General features: G+C 42.1%; 1 protein-coding gene across 1 annotated transcript in view; it reads left to right on the top strand.

Moving 5' to 3' along the window:
- The first annotated feature begins 9,844 nt into the window (after window positions 1-9,844).
- The window catches only part of EMILIN2 (elastin microfibril interfacer 2), a 56,487-nt gene continuing 50,118 nt past the window's right edge, over window positions 9,845-16,213 (top strand). The window contains exons 1-2 of the mRNA XM_077778197.1: window positions 9,845-10,022; window positions 10,534-10,656. Coding sequence (XP_077634323.1) covers window positions 9,895-10,022; window positions 10,534-10,656 — 251 coding nt within the window. The 5' untranslated portion in view covers window positions 9,845-9,894. The remainder of the gene's footprint in view (window positions 10,023-10,533; window positions 10,657-16,213) is intronic.

Here is a 16,213-nt window from a genome sequence, read left to right as displayed (position 1 = left end):
AGTATGTTGTTGATTTATTAAGTTCCTCTATCAATTCTTTATCAGTTATATGTTGCAAACATGTGAGAGGACCTGGAGGTATTCAGGACAGCTTCAGAGAACAGATGAAGACTCCAGGGTGTTGGAGGTAGAGTTAAAGTTCCCCAGTCATGGAGAAAATTCCACACAGAGGGAATAGTTTATGTAAATATTGTATTGTTTAAGAACCTCAATCAAACAACTTGTAAAAGGTAAAAAGGAGAAAAAACCACTTTCCCTTCTCAGCCCTCTCTAGGAAAATTAGATTTGCTTCTGGATTTAACATTCTTATTTTTGAACACTAGTTTTAATGTGGATGAAATGGATTTGTGTGTTTCTCCAGTTTGGGCTTTCACTCTGCTCTTTGAAGGCTCATCTCTGATGAAATACAACACATTTCTGTGCAAGGAGGATGAGGGAAATTGGAGGAAACCATCCTCTAAAAAAACAAAAAACAACATGTTTTTATTGTCCTTGCTCTCTTATAATTGTTTAAAAATTTACTCAAACACACACACACACACACACACACGGAGAGAGAGAGAGAGAGAGAGATTTTCAGGGGAGGGGGGAGAGAGAGGTAGATACAGAATCTGAAGCAGGCTCCAGGCCCTGAGCTGTCAGCACCATGCCCAACACGAGGCTCGAACTCATAAATGGCGAGACTATGACCTGAGCCCAAAGTCAGAGGCCCAATTGACTGAGTCACCCAGGTGCCCCAACAATTTTTGAAGTATCTTAAATAAGTATTTAAAACTCCAACTGAATGAGATTATTTATAATAAATCTGTCCTTCAGAAGACAATTTATTTGTATTTCCCTGGGAATCATTGAGGAACAGCAGTTCAAAGCCTGAAATGGATTTTTCTCTTATTTGTTATCTCTACAGTTGACAGATCTTTCTGGCTAAGCAAGGATTTGGCAATGTTTGGTTCTTAATTTCAGCTTTTTAAAAGTACAGCTAAGGAAAACTGTAATTCTGAGGTGACATACGATTGAAACCTCATTTGGCCCCTTATTACCTCATTCATTAGGGCAAGAAACACTCTGGCTGGAGATCACATGCTGTGGCCCAGGGAGAGGGTGACTCTTATTTTGTTCTCCAACTGACCGGGTCTCAGAGTGGGGTGGAGAAGGACTGAAAATAGTCATTTCTTGGCTGCATTGGTCAGATAGGAGGGCCTCTCTAACATGGGCCCATTTATGAGTAAGAAAGAGAAATAAGACCTCTGAAGGCTGGACTCACCGCTTACAGTGGATGTGATGTGAGCAGAGTTGGTTAAGGCCCAAGGAAAACCACAGAGGCTTAGATTTATTTGAGTCATTTACATTTGTTAAAAGATAAAACTGAAGTGTATACTCTTCTGGTCTAAGTTTGAGTTTTTAAGTTAGACTCCACAGATCCCAGTTCTCCCCAATAAAGTGTTATGTGTGAGACACTGCATCAAGTATAGGGATAAAATGTGAGATGAATAAGAAATAGTGGCTTTTTTTTTCAATAAACATATATTTCAAACTAATTGAGGGGCACCTGGGTGGCTCAGTCACTTGAATGTCCAACTTCTGTTCAGGTCATGATCTCACAGTCCGGGAGTTCAAGCCCGCGTCAGGCTCTGCACTCACAGCTCAGAGCCTGGAGCCTGCTTCAGATTCTGTCTCCCTCTCTCTCTGCCTCACCCTAGTTCATCCTCTATCTCTGTCTCAAAAATGAATAAATGTTAAAAAATTATACATCTTTAAAAAACTAATTGATGGTGTTGGAGGTCAGAATCAGTGTGATTTTTGGGATGGATTAATGACTAGAAGGAATTTTAAGAGGCCCTGGGGTGCTAGTCATGTTTTGGTTCATGATCTGGGTGCTGGTTACGTGACCATGTTCACTTTGTGAAAATTCACTGAGTCACTTATGACATAGGCACTTTTTTTTTATAAGAATGCTATCCTTTCATACAATTTATAGGAATAAACCATAATGTACAAATATTTATTTTTAAAAATCTTTTATGAAATTAGAATCCCTAGGAAACCCTAGATTCTCTTTGGGTTCAAACACATTGGAACTGAGTTCTGATAGTTTGTTTTCTGATGTTCTTCCTATTTCTCCAAGAAATCCTGGCCCCACTTTGCCCTCAAATAGCCCTTTGGAAAGCATAACCTCAGAATATTCAGAGAATAAAATATTTTGTGTTTATAGTTTTAAAAGTTAGGGGAAAACATGTAAGAGGAAACTTAGGGGAAAACTAAGGCACTTTCCTGCTTGACCCCTCAACATTCTCCGACTATGAAACTCTTGTCTCACCTGTATTTTCCATTAGTCAGAAGATGTTAGGAACTTTTATCTGCCCATGGCATCTTATCTATGTTGTTTTAGTTTTTTTAAACAATAAACATACAGAGATGTCAATGAGGCTTAGAGAGCTGCATTTCAGCAGGCTCTTTCTTGTTCTGCACCATTTAAATGTGCTGTGACAGGGGTGCCTGGGTGGCTCAGTTGGTTAAGCGTCTGACTTTGGCTCAGGTCATGATCTCACAGTCTGTGGGTTTGAGCCCCATGTTGGGCTCTGTGCTGATAGCTCAGAACCTGGAGCCTGCTTCAGATTCTGTGTCTCCCTCTCTCTCTGCCCCTCACCTGCTCACTCTCTGTCTCTGTCTCTCAAAATAAAGACATAAAACAAAATTTTTAAATACATAAATGTGCTATGACAAAGCCACAGCATTTAAATAGAGTGGAGCACTATGGTGCTGTGTTCTCCTTAGCTCCTGAGGATGAGTTTAAGTGATTAAGTCCAAGAAGGCAGAGGCAAGGAACCTCATGTAAATATTCGCCTTCATCAACAACCAGCTAAGCAACCAAGTTTCTGGTGCTTAATCAACTTTTTTTTAAGTAATATAAACTTTAAAAAGTTACCGAAATATTCATGAGACAATAACAGAAGAACTTGCTCCAAGTAAAGTTTTGACTTACTGAAGACCAGTTCTTTCTCATTTTCTAATTTTTTTTATTTGCATTGACATTCATTAATGTTCCAGCCTTTATAAAGGCTAAATATAGTGTGGCTTTCCATTCATTTTAGGCCTCTTGGAATGACCATATAATTTATAGTCCAAATGCAGACACTTTTGAAGATGAAAGGAGACACTAAAAATAATTAATACTGTTAACTGATCCACAGCGGGAGTAACCTGGGACTGGTCCAGGCAAATCAGGACATCTGGTCATTCTACCTATTGTTAGATAAGGGAAAAAGAGACCCAGAGTTTGTTTGTTTGTTTGTTTGTTTCTCCGGCCAGCCTGTACCGCACTTTTTCCTCTTGTTCATTACTCCTCAGTCCTACCTGGCCTCTGCCTCGCCTACCCCCTGGCTACGTCTAAGACCACATACCTTATAGTCTGGCTAGTCTACCAACTGGGCCCTCTCTTTATTTATTAAAAATATACAAGGTACAAGGTTACATTAAGTGCCCCTTCCTCACTAGCGATCACATTCATTTTTGATATCATAGATGACTCAAAGGAAAGCAAACCAAAAAGTGTAACCCTTAGCTTAAACCCACACTTCTCAGGGCACCTGGCTGGCTCAGTCGGAGGAGTATATGACTCTTGATCTCAGAATTGTGAGTTTGGGCCCTACACTGGATGTAGAGATTACTTAAATAAACAAACAAACAAAAAAACCCCCACACTTCTCTTTCCTAATTAATATCCAAATTTTCTGATTGCCTCAGCTCTATTTCTTTATCATCGCCTAGCTAAACAGTTTTTACTATGGTATATTCCATTTACTGAATGTAACTTTATGTTAAATCATTTCATACACGTATATCTTGCATATCAGTCAATTAAGATGAGAAAGAACTAAGTCTGTTTTTCTCTAGCTTCCACATTGCCTGGTATAGCATTCAATATGCAGAACTTCCCCAATCTGCTTCCTGGCAAAAGAAATCTTTTGATGGCCACAAAATTGCAAGAACTTTTTTTTCCTAATCCTCCCAAATGTAATATTTTCTTACTGTTCCCAGACTTAAGCTGAAATACAGTTCATCCTTATTATTCAGATTCTGTATTTGTAAAATTGCCTACTTGCTAAACTGATTTTTAGATCCAAAAGCAATACTTTTAACACTTTTACAGTCATTTGTGGACTTGTCCAGAGTGGTAAAAACCTTTCTTGTCTGATGTGTGTGTTCCCAGCTAAGATTCAGCAAGAAAGTGCTCTGCCTTCTTGTTTTCCCTCTCAGACTATAAATAAGTGGCCTTTTCATGGTAAGTTTAATGTCCCTTTTAGTTTGCATTTTTGTGCTTTGTGTTGGTGATTTTCCTATTTAAAATGATCCCCACACATAGTGCTGAAGTGCTGGCTAGTGTTCCTGACCACAGGAAGGCTGTCATGTGCCTTATGGAGAAAATATGTATTCATTAAGCTTCTTCAGGCATGAATTACAGTGGTGTTGGCCATGAGTTTAATACTGATGCATCAATAATGTGTATTAAATAAGGTATCTTTAAATAGAAACACACATAAAACAAGGTTATGTATTGACTGGTTCACAAAAACATTGTGATCAGAGGCTTATAGGAACCTAACCCTGTGTTTCTCCTAGGAGCAATTGTTCTGTATTTGCTAGTTCAGTGTTGGTAGAAACTTTATAAAATATACTACATTAAATAATAGACCATACTTAAATACAACATTGTTTAGAACTGCACAACCTGAAATACTACAAAGTGTTAATTTGCTCATGAATACTTTTCTAGTGAGTATAGATTGAGATTGTTTTAAAATATGATCATGTATTTTATAATCATCAAACACATTCTGCCTATTGAAAACATTTTGTTGATTCTAGAATAATCAACTTTTATTCCATAAATAGATGATGAGCTACAACATAGTTTGAGGTGGCTCATATAGGAAGACATTACTCTCTAAGCTATTACAGCTCTTTTGGAAACAAATAGAATTCTAAGAGCCTATTTTTGTCAGTTATTTCTTATGAAGAAAAAATGTGTTCAAAACCACACCAGAAGTGTGACAGCAATGAATTCCCAAACATATTATTTGGCTATAGGAAGCATTCTTAGAACTAAGAAACATCTGAAAAAAATTAAGAGATAGGGAATTAGAAACTCATTTCATCTTTTTGAGGAAGAAGATATCCACAATTGAGTTGCCTGATGATCTGAGTTTATATTTGTAGAGTTATCAGTCCGTCCAAAGATCTCATTGAATTGTTCTAAAATAAATTTCTTTGCAGTGTAGAGGATGAAATTTCCTGAACAATAAACTGAGCTATATGTTTCCCTCTGGAGGCCAGTTAAAAGAAACCTGGGCTGGAAGGCAAGAGCCCAGTACTGCATTCCCAACTATGACATTTAGAGTCATTCTGAATGAGTCATGCATGCACCTTCATGATGCCATTTCTTTATATTTCTTTTTTTTTTATATATATATTTTTATTTATTTCTAGGAGAGAGAGAGACAGCGTGAGCAGGGGAGGGTCAGAGAGAGAGGGAGTCACAGACTCTGAAACAGGCTCCAGGCTCTGAGCTGGCAGTCAGCACAGAGCCCGACGCGGGGCTCGAACCCATGAACTGCGAGGTCATGACCTAAGTGAAAGTTGGATGCTCAACCGACTAAGCCACCCAGGCACCCCTATATTTCTTACTTAGAAAGAAGAACTGTAGTAGACGGTCAGCTGCCCATTTCACTCGGCACAAAAAAAGAATGACAAAGCTCCTGAACCTGACTGCAAATTTATTGCAGTGCTGAGGTGGTAACAGTAACAACTGTGAGTATTTATCCTCCACTCGGCCCTTGTGTATGCCAGGCACTGTGCTAAGAGTATACGTGTGGCAACCCAGCTAATCCTCCCTGTGCCCACACAAGGCATTCCCCTTTTCAGAGCAGAAGATGGGGGATAGAGAACCCTACTGACTTGTCTGAGATCATTCTGCTAAGAGGTGAGGGTACCCAATTTTGAACAGCACATTAACTCCATTACATGAGCTCTTAACGACACTGTTTTCAGGTGTGATTTGAAGCATGATTTTAACTTTTCACAGATTTGAAATTCTTATGTGATAGTTTAAAATGTATTAAGTCACACACCCCAGATCAATATAAGGAAATTTACTCCTGGTATCTCTTAAGAAAGATGATTAAAATAATGACCAGAATCCTTAACAATGTCATTAAATCAATCAGTTGATAAATAAGACCGGTCTTGGTTTCAGAAGATATTGAGACTTTGAATCTCTAGCTATGTATAGTAAATGGGATTTCTAATTTATTATTATAAATTATAAATAATTTCAAATCTATCTTGGTATTTGACAAGACGGGAAAGTAGCTGTTTGTAACTTTGAAGTCTAGGGTCTTCTCAATTCATTCTGAAGGTGTCTTGTGCAATGTGATGCCTGTATCACGTGTAACTAAATGAAATTGTATCAACCAAACTTCATTATCCCAAAACAGACCAAGCTAAATGGTACAGTTAATTTTTCTCAGAGATATTTCTGTCTCTCTTTCCCTATCAAGCTGCATTTCTTTTTAATATAGGACATCTTATCACTAATTTATGAATGTGTAAGACATTTTCTTAGAATGTATTATGTTAGGAATGCTTTGCAATCAAAATTTATTCAAGATATCCGGTCTTCAAAGACTTTCTTTTTCTATCATTAGATATGAAGTACAAAGAAGTGGTAAAGACACATAAAAGTACACCTAGAAGTTGGGGCAGGACTTTTTTTTTTCTTGAGTTCTAGAGAGCAAAGACAAGAAGTAGGAAGGATGAGATAGCCAAGCTGGTCTTATGACTCTTGACCACATACATCCTAGATACAAATCAGTTCATCTTGATCAAATGTCATGAGCTCAGATGACTGAGCACATGAATGTGAGGACGCCCCTGCTGCCTCTGTAACCACTCACCTTCCTCCACCAGGTGACTAAGGGGAATCTGGGGGTACTGGGGGCCCAGCAGGCTAACTGCTTCATGAGACATGACCCCTAAGTACAAAGCCTGATGGGCATTTTTATCATGACCAATAGTGAGGGAATAGTTTTTAAGAAGTAGGTCTAACTTTGCATTTTTGCTTTAGCTAAGTTGGTCACACAGTTAAGAGTGGAACGTACTATGGGGCACTTTGATTTTAAAAGCAGAAGAAACTCCTTAAATTTATGATAGGAAACTGACAGTTTTCAAGTGCTTATTTAAAGTAGTTGGCAGCTTATAAAGAATTCACATTACAGCCATCTCCCAATTATACCCCTATTATTCCTTCTGGCTGGGGCCACAAGACCCACCCTCCTAATGTGCTTAAGCTCTCTATCCTCAGGAGTCTTCCCTCTGCTTTCTGGAGAGGGCTTTCTGGTTCCCAAGTTTGATGTGTCCCTTCCTGCAGTTAGAGAAGGGAAAGGAAAGAGGGTCCCTTGGGATCTTGGCCTCAAATCCTCCTAACAGACAGAAGTCTTCTTCCATCTTCCCAGAGCAGCCCCACACCAGGTACACGTGGGCATGTGTCTAGAGAAACACGTGTGAGAAATATTGTCTCACTTCATTGACTGTACATCAGAAATTTTATACCTTTCACTGCACAGGAATGCCTGGAAGTTCTGTAAACACAGAGTTCAGATCAGTTTGGGCTCACTTGTAAACCCTCACTATTTTCACACAATGCTAACATGTAACAGATGCTCAGAATAAAAGTTATCCACTGATAAGTGCCATTTATAACTGATTAAATATAGTATTATGGTCATCTCAATGGAAAGTTGGTCCTCAAATGCTTGGAGTAGAATACAGCTTCTTAAGCTTCCTAGTATAACTTTAATTCAATGGAAAAAAATAGATTTGACTTCATCAGTTCAATTTACTCCCAACTCTGAGAATTACCTGTACTGAAGTGAAGTTGTGGTTGTTAGCTGCTGGCTGTAGACACACATTATTTGTGTTTCCTCGTTTGTTTTTTTGTGTTTTGTTTGCTTTGGTCATTCTCCTTCATTTCTATGCTGTTTCTTTCCTATGACACTTCATGAACAAAAACGGTGTTAGGATTGAAAGGATAGGAAAGTCATAGAAAGACACAGCCTAGGTTATGCAAGTCCACTTTTTATCCCTTACTGTGATTTTTCTCCTCAGGGTGCCTCTTTTGAAGACTTGGATGACTTCAGTCCAATATTTGTAGGATCTTCCATTTAGAAAGTTCATGGGCACACTGTGTCCTTTCATGGTATAATTTTCTTCTTGGCTCTTGTGAAGTTTCTACTTAGGGAATTTTTTTTCTTCCATTTGCAAATCAAAAGGCCCAACAACATCATCAAAGCCTGTTACAACTAAAACACGTATAGGAGGATTAGGAGGAACTTAATGGAGGACCATGGGGGAGAAGAAGGGGGCATATAGTGGGGGAGAAGGAAGAAGGCAAACCGTGACAGACTCTTGAATGCTGCTAACAAACTGAGGACTGATGGGTGTGGGGGGGAGGGGGGAGATGGGCATGGAGGAGGGCACTTGTGGGGATGAGCACTGGGTGTTATTTTTTATTTTTTTTACAAATAGTTTATTGTCAAATTAGTTTCCACATAACACTCAGTGCTCATCCCCACAAGTGTCCTCCTCCATGCCCATCCCCCCTCCCCCCCAGCACTGGGTGTTATATGGAAACAACTTGATAATAAACTATTTGTAAAAAACAAAACAAAACAAAATAAAAAACTAAACTAAACTAAAACGGACCAAGCGCTTCATTTAGGGAGCATAGCAAATATTCATTGTCCGTGTAACAATTCACAGCCAACAGCAACCTGTTTACTCACAGATACCATAGTTAGTTTATGCAGTCTGCAAAAAACCTCACTCTAGTGTTTAGATAGAGCACGTTAACTCAAATATTTCCCCGGAATACAAGCACTTTGGCAGGGATTTTATGGAGCATTTTTCTGTGCAGTTGTTTGATCCCCAAAATAAATGGGTAGAGATTAGTGGAACTCAAGAATAGGCAGATGATACGAATGCAAGTGAAAAGACGAACATCTAGCATTTAGGAGCAAATGCGACCATTGGGAAGTAAGTGTCTTTAATGTTGACAGAAAAAGAAAGTTCAGAGTAGGACATCAGAAGCAGAGGCTGTGAGATTATCTTTCAAAAATTAGTGTAGTATTTATTAGAGTCTGGCGCTGTTGTGAAGTGGCCGGGCTGTCCCCTTTCTGCCCCGCACGTTGACTTGGAAACTGAAATGGTTGCGTGAAGCAGAGTTGAGTAAAGAGGACCCGTGTTCATTTCCCCGTAAACTCGTGGAAGCCCAAATGTAGGGAATGGCCACGTCTGGCCAGAGGAGGAAACCCGAGTCGAGTCCCTCCCAGGGACTGATAAGGATGTCCCTCACTCACTCCGGGGAGCCGGCACCCGGGCACATCAGGCATGACGCGAGGACTGCCAGACTCGCCGACTGCGGCCACTTCCCCAGGGGCCGAGACGCGCCTGCTGGAAGGTGGAAGGCGGAGTTGCTCCGCTTTTGGGAAGAGACCAAAGGAATGAGTAATTGGAAATTCTGTAACTTAGACCCTTCTAAACTCTTCAGCCCTTTCACCCCAAACCCCCTGCCGAGCGGCAAGGGCACCAGAGACGGAGAGCCGTGGTGGAGGGAGAGTCACGTTTCGGAGAGGGAAGTGAAATAAAGAGGGCGGCACCCGGGGGGACCTGTGCGTCATTGAGGGACCAAGGAGTAGCGCGGGCGCACGGGGTGGAAAAGGAGAACTGGGAGCGAGAAGCCGGAGGGGGCGGCTGCGGAGCGGGGGCGCCGAGGAGGGGCCGGGNCTCGACCAGCCGCGCTCCGGATCCGGCAGGAGGGGCGCGCTCGCAGCGCGCAGAATGCGGCCGAGGCTCTGGCCCCGCGCGCCCTGGAGCTGGGCTCTGGCACTGCTGACCCTGGGCGGCGCGGGGCTGTGCCATGCCGGCCCGCAGCCCATGCACCCCGCACGGCCAGGCGCCAGGAACAAGTAAGTGTGCGGTCCCTCTCCTCGCTCCCAGCACTGCGAGGCTCCTTGCAAGAGCCCTGGGCCCCCGCCCACCCCCACCCTCTAGTAGCAGCCGGCCCCGCCAGCGCCATGCCAAAGGCGGGGAGAAGCAGCCGGGGGTTCCCTTCGGGTTGCCCCGCCGTGCGCTCCACGGCCCGTGCGAGGCGTGTCCGGGTAAACTCGCCAGCGCTTCAAGCAATGCTGCCTCCGGGGCCAAGGGTCGCAGAGAGTGTCCCGTAGAGCAGAGAGATCCCATCCCAGGAATTGCTGAAGCCCCTGGGACTGTAAGCACTTTTCTCTTCCCAGTCTTTTTCGGCTAAAGGTACACGCTCCGCAAAGGCGCAGCCTCCTGATGGCCGCTTTGTTGGACTCCCGCCTCCGCAGGGACGGCGGGCTCTCTGACCCCTATGGGTCCGCTGCCTTATGGGCTCGCGCGGGTCCCCCAGTCTCATTGTTCTCTGGGTTGACACCGTCTTCTCGCTCTCCACCCTAGGAACTGGTGCGCCTACATCGTGAACAAGAACGTGAGCTGCTCTGTGCTGGAGGGAAGTGAGAGTTTTATTCAGGCTCAGTACAACTGTGCCTGGAACCAGATGCCCTGTCCGTCCGCGCTGGTGTAAGTGGTTGAGCCTAGGAGCTGGCAGAGTGCGCCGGGGCCTGGGCAGCGTCGGAGCGTTGGGCTCCGGCCGGTCGGTAAATCTTTTCCAGAATGGAAGAAAACTCAGCAGCTGAAAAGCGTGAGCGCTGAGCCGGGTCCCAGGACCGCTGGGGTATTTTGGAAGCGTTTGTTACCCTGAGAGTGGAGGATGCGCTCAAGTTGCGGGCTTGTGATCACCAGGGCATAGGAGGGGTGAACAAAGCTTCCACCCCCACCTCTCTGGTTTTTTTCTTTCAATTTTATTACTAACATAAGGCAGCTGGACCTAATTAGATCCATATTGTGTGTTCTGGGGCACACAGAAGATTCCAAAATGTATACTGCTAAAAACGTTGAAATGTAGGATTAGCTGAGAGGTTTGCTCTAGCAGGTCTCCTATCACAGGCGAGGTTTGTCCAAAGGTCCCCATAAAAAGGACCTCTTCTAGTGTTGTAGCTCTCTAAACTGAAGTCCCAGCTATAACTTGCTTAAAAATGAGTTATATTTTTCATGTTAGATTTAGGGATTTGGCTAAGAGGTTGTCAGGAGAAAATAGTCACCTTGTTGGTGAAAATCGTCCTTCTGCGTATAAAGATTTCACCATCTTAAAAAAAAAAAACAAAGAGGAAGCAATGCAGTGGAATACAAATTCTGTTAAGTACACCACACTCATTCAGTTGTCTTCCGTCAAGCCTTTGTGTTTTTGTGTAAGTTATCAGAGGACGAGCGATGTGAATCAATGGCTGTTGGGGAACACGTGATGGTTGCAATTATTTGCTTCCCCCTAAGAATAAGTTGTTTGTCTTAGAGCACAGTTGTCATTACAGCAAAGAATAGCCAGTAGGCGGATCTGTCTTTGGCAAAGCCATGGGACAGACTGAAACTGTACTCCAGAAAACCTTATTCCAGAAGGCAGTAGATGGGCCTTCAGGCTTGTGGGGTGGAAGTGGTCTCTGGATTGTTCCACTTGGGCTGTGGTGGGAACTGTAAACAGGGAAGGGGTTATTCCTGTTAGGCCAACTGCAGCAACCTAGAAGAGACCCCCCACCCCCTTTTGAATAGAGAGAGAATCAGGCAGAAATGGAATCTCTGGCCCATGAGTTGGATTTGTCAGAGAGATGCAGCCCTGTCATACTGCCTGTATGTCTAGCTGGTAATTTGTAGACCTCACTGTCCATGGCCGGCAGTCACTGAAATGAGAATCAAGTAAGATTTTTTTACATGTGGTAGAGACGTGAACCAAGTATTCAACACAACTTGAATGGATTTATTTAAAATTAGAATTATTAGTCAGGAATATTTCATTTGTTTTACACAAGAACTACATTTTATGATTTGCTATAATCTTAATACTGATGCGATTCAGATAAATGGAATTTTCATTTGGGGAAGTAATGCCTTTCATGTAAATGATGTTTCTTCTTTTAAGTTTTCTGAAATTATTTTAGCGCTTGCAAAATCAAATGATGATTTAATTGTTGCATTTGACCAAAACTCAATGAAACAGATTCTTTGTCGTCAGTGAGGAGCAAATCACCTCCAGAACAGCAGGTTAATGGGAGGCAGTTGGAGCATGTTTTTGCCATCTACTGGGAAAGACAACAAAAATTGCTTTAAGAAATGATACATGTTTCTGTTTTATTTTATTTTTTAAATGTCTTATTTATTCTTGAGAGACAGAGACAGAGCATGAGTCGGGGGGTGGGGGTGGCAGACAGAGAGGGAGACACAGAATCCAAAGCAGGCTCCAGGCTCTGAGGTGTCAGCACAGAGCCCAATGTGGGGCTCGAACTCATGAACCATGAGATCATGACCTGAGCTGCTTAACTGACTGAGCCACCAAGGCACCNTATACTGCTAAAAACGTTGAAATGTAGGATTAGCTGAGAGGTTTGCTCTAGCAGGTCTCCTATCACAGGCGAGGTTTGTCCAAAGGTCCCCATAAAAAGGACCTCTTCTAGTGTTGTAGCTCTCTAAACTGAAGTCCCAGCTATAACTTGCTTAAAAATGAGTTATATTTTTCATGTTAGATTTAGGGATTTGGCTAAGAGGTTGTCAGGAGAAAATAGTCACCTTGTTGGTGAAAATCGTCCTTCTGCTTATAAAGATTTCACCATCTTAAAAAAAAAAAAAAAAGAGGAAGCAATGCAGTGGAATACAAATTCTGTTAAGTACACCACACTCATTCAGTTGTCTTCCGTCAAGCCTTTGTGTTTTTGTGTAAGTTATCAGAGGACGAGCGATGTGAATCAATGGCTGTTGGGGAACACGTGATGGTTGCAATTATTTGCTTCCCCCTAAGAATAAGTTGTTTGTCTTAGAGCACAGTTGTCATTACAGCAAAGAATAGCCAGTAGGCGGATCTGTCTTTGGCAAAGCCATGGGACAGACTGAAACTGTACTCCAGAAAACCTTATTCCAGAAGGCAGTAGATGGGCCTTCAGGCTTGTGGGGTGGAAGTGGTCTCTGGATTGTTCCACTTGGGCTGTGGTGGGAACTGTAAACAGGGAAGGGGTTATTCCTGTTAGGCCAACTGCAGCAACCTAGAAGAGACCCCCCACCCCCTTTTGAATAGAGAGAGAATCAGGCAGAAATGGAATCTCTGGCCCATGAGTTGGATTTGTCAGAGAGATGCAGCCCTGTCATACTGCCTGTATGTCTAGCTGGTAATTTGTAGACCTCACTGTCCATGGCCGGCAGTCACTGAAATGAGAATCAAGTAAGATTTTTTTACATGTGGTAGAGACGTGAACCAAGTATTCAACACAACTTGAATGGATTTATTTAAAATTAGAATTATTAGTCAGGAATATTTCATTTGTTTTACACAAGAACTACATTTTATGATTTGCTATAATCTTAATACTGATGCGATTCAGATAAATGGAATTTTCATTTGGGGAAGTAATGCCTTTCATGTAAATGATGTTTCTTCTTTTAAGTTTTCTGAAATTATTTTAGCGCTTGCAAAATCAAATGATGATTTAATTGTTGCATTTGACCAAAACTCAATGAAACAGATTCTTTGTCGTCAGTGAGGAGCAAATCACCTCCAGAACAGCAGGTTAATGGGAGGCAGTTGGAGCATGTTTTTGCCATCTACTGGGAAAGACAACAAAAATTGCTTTAAGAAATGATACATGTTTCTGTTTTATTTTATTTTTTAAATGTCTTATTTATTCTTGAGAGACAGAGACAGAGCATGAGTCGGGGGGTGGGGGTGGCAGACAGAGAGGGAGACACAGAATCCAAAGCAGGCTCCAGGCTCTGAGGTGTCAGCACAGAGCCCAATGTGGGGCTCGAACTCATGAACCATGAGATCATGACCTGAGCTGCTTAACTGACTGAGCCACCAAGGCACCCCTGGTTTTGTTGTTTTATTAGATAAAACCAAAATAAGTGACCTGGGTGTTTTTCTTCACTAATGGTGACATTCAAACACAATTCAAGTGTGTTTTTACACTTTAGACACTGCATTGTAAGTGTGAAATTTAAAAAATAAGACAGTTTTAGCTGATCAAGCTGAAAATTTTGAAATTAAGTAGCTAATTCCGTCTTGAACTTTTTTTTCCTATTTCTTTAGAGCTAGGAAAGGAATGGCTTGCCTTATGTTTTAACTACTAAATGTTATCTAAATTTTTATGATTGGTGGGTGATTGAAGTCAAAGCCACTGTATACGTAAAAGGGAATGAATGGCTATTTAACATGGAATTTCCCAGGTATTTCAGATAAATCCAGGAGCCCGAGCAACTTCTCTTCTTTCACAGATGTGGTCAGGAGAGGTCTCCTTAGAACCTGAGACATATGGAAGTGTGAAGGTCCTTTGGAAACTCATCCTGCAGTGACTGAGGGATACTTTCCATTGGTGTTAGACGTGCAGGGCTAGAGTTGGCAGAGATGTTGGAGCTAGAATGCAGCTGAGCAGCTGGTGCTGGCTTAACGCCTGGGAGTGACAGGTGTGTGCCAGCAAGGCCTTGAGAGCGTTAGGGCAGAGTGGAGTTTCTAGGGATGGTGGAGGGAAAGGAGGAAGAAGAGCCAGGAAGGGGAGAGAGCAAAGCTAAGTCTTTGGAGGAAGAAAGTGAATCTTAGAGACTTTAGGCAGATCCGCAGGGTAAGGGCTCCAGTGAGGCCAGTGGCTTTAACTAGGAGGACGAAATTGCTTCTACATAAAGGACCGTTTCAGGTCAGGGGTGGACGGACATTGTAACCTGTGTGAGGTTAAGGGAGTAGGTCGAGAGGAAACTCGTTTACAAAAGAATCCAAGTGTGTCTCAAAGGCTTTGGTGGGAAAAGAGAGTAGCCAAGCAGGTGAAGCATCACTTAAAGAGATAGAAAACACTGCAAGTTCTAGGACAGAAGTAGAGAACCCAAGAGAGACACCAAATCAGCAGGGAAACAAGAGGTTTTATGGCGAAGTTCATAGAAATAAGTGGACTATATCTATGTCTGGTCATGACATTGAGCACAGAGCCTCCATAGGCTGTAGAGACCTAGGACATGTGTTTGAAGTTTTAGACCTTGTTCCATTTGTATACATGAAGGACCTTCGATTCCAGATTGCAAATTTGGGCAGCTTTCTGTGACACTAGGAACAGTGGGGTTTGTATATGTGAAAATTTTGAGTAATCATTTTCCTTGAAACTATTAAGACCCTTCTATGTGTCAGGCACTGCATTAGGGCTTTTTATTCCATATGAGGTTACTTAATTCTTGCAACAACCCTTCAAGATGAATGCCATGGTCCCCATTTTGCTAATAAGGAAACAGAGACTAGATATTCCCTAACTTGTCTATGGTCATGAGATGGTAAATGGCAGAGCTGCCCACAAATCCAGGGCTGCTGGCCTTTGTGGACTGGCCTTTGTCCCCGTAGCAATGGAGAATGCATTTGTTTGTTTTAGTGCGTACCTTTGGTGGATTGCACAGTACTCAGCTATCAAGAACATTTACACCTTCTTTCACGGAAGGCAATTCCCATGTAAAACTGAGAGCTGTGCGTCTGGCTGTGCACTTAAATATCTTTATTTTGGGTTATTTGCTATGATGCATCGGACTATCTCATTTTTCATACTCTTCATTATGCTATACCATTGGTTTCTTCTTTAATTTTTTCCCAGTTTTATTGAGGTTTAATTGACATGCAGCACTGTATAAGTTTAAGGTGTACAGCATAATGGCTTACATATGTTGTGAAATGGTTGCCACAGTAAGTTAATATCCATCATCTCCTAGATACAAAAAAAAACTGGAAGAAATATTTTTTTCCTTGTGAAGCAACCCTTAGGATCTACTCTCAACAGATTTCAAACATACAGCAGTGGTAACTACACTGATCATGTTGTACATTACATCCCCAGGAATTTATGGGGAATTTATCCCCAGGAGTTCACTCTCACCCCACCCTTGCCTCTGTTAACCACAAATCTGATTTCTTTTTTCTGTGAGTTTGTGTTTCTAGATTTGACATATACATGAGATCATATAGAATTAGTCTTTCTCTGACTTACTTCACTTAGCATCTTGCTCTCAAAGTCCA

Source organism: Crocuta crocuta, unplaced genomic scaffold, assembly GCF_008692635.1.
Source record: "Crocuta crocuta isolate KB4526 unplaced genomic scaffold, BGI_CrCroc_1.0 scaffold26, whole genome shotgun sequence".
NCBI lineage: Eukaryota > Metazoa > Chordata > Mammalia > Carnivora > Hyaenidae > Crocuta > Crocuta crocuta.
The sequence above is the reverse complement of the archived record's forward strand: the minus strand, read 5'-3'. Positions and strand labels throughout refer to the sequence as shown.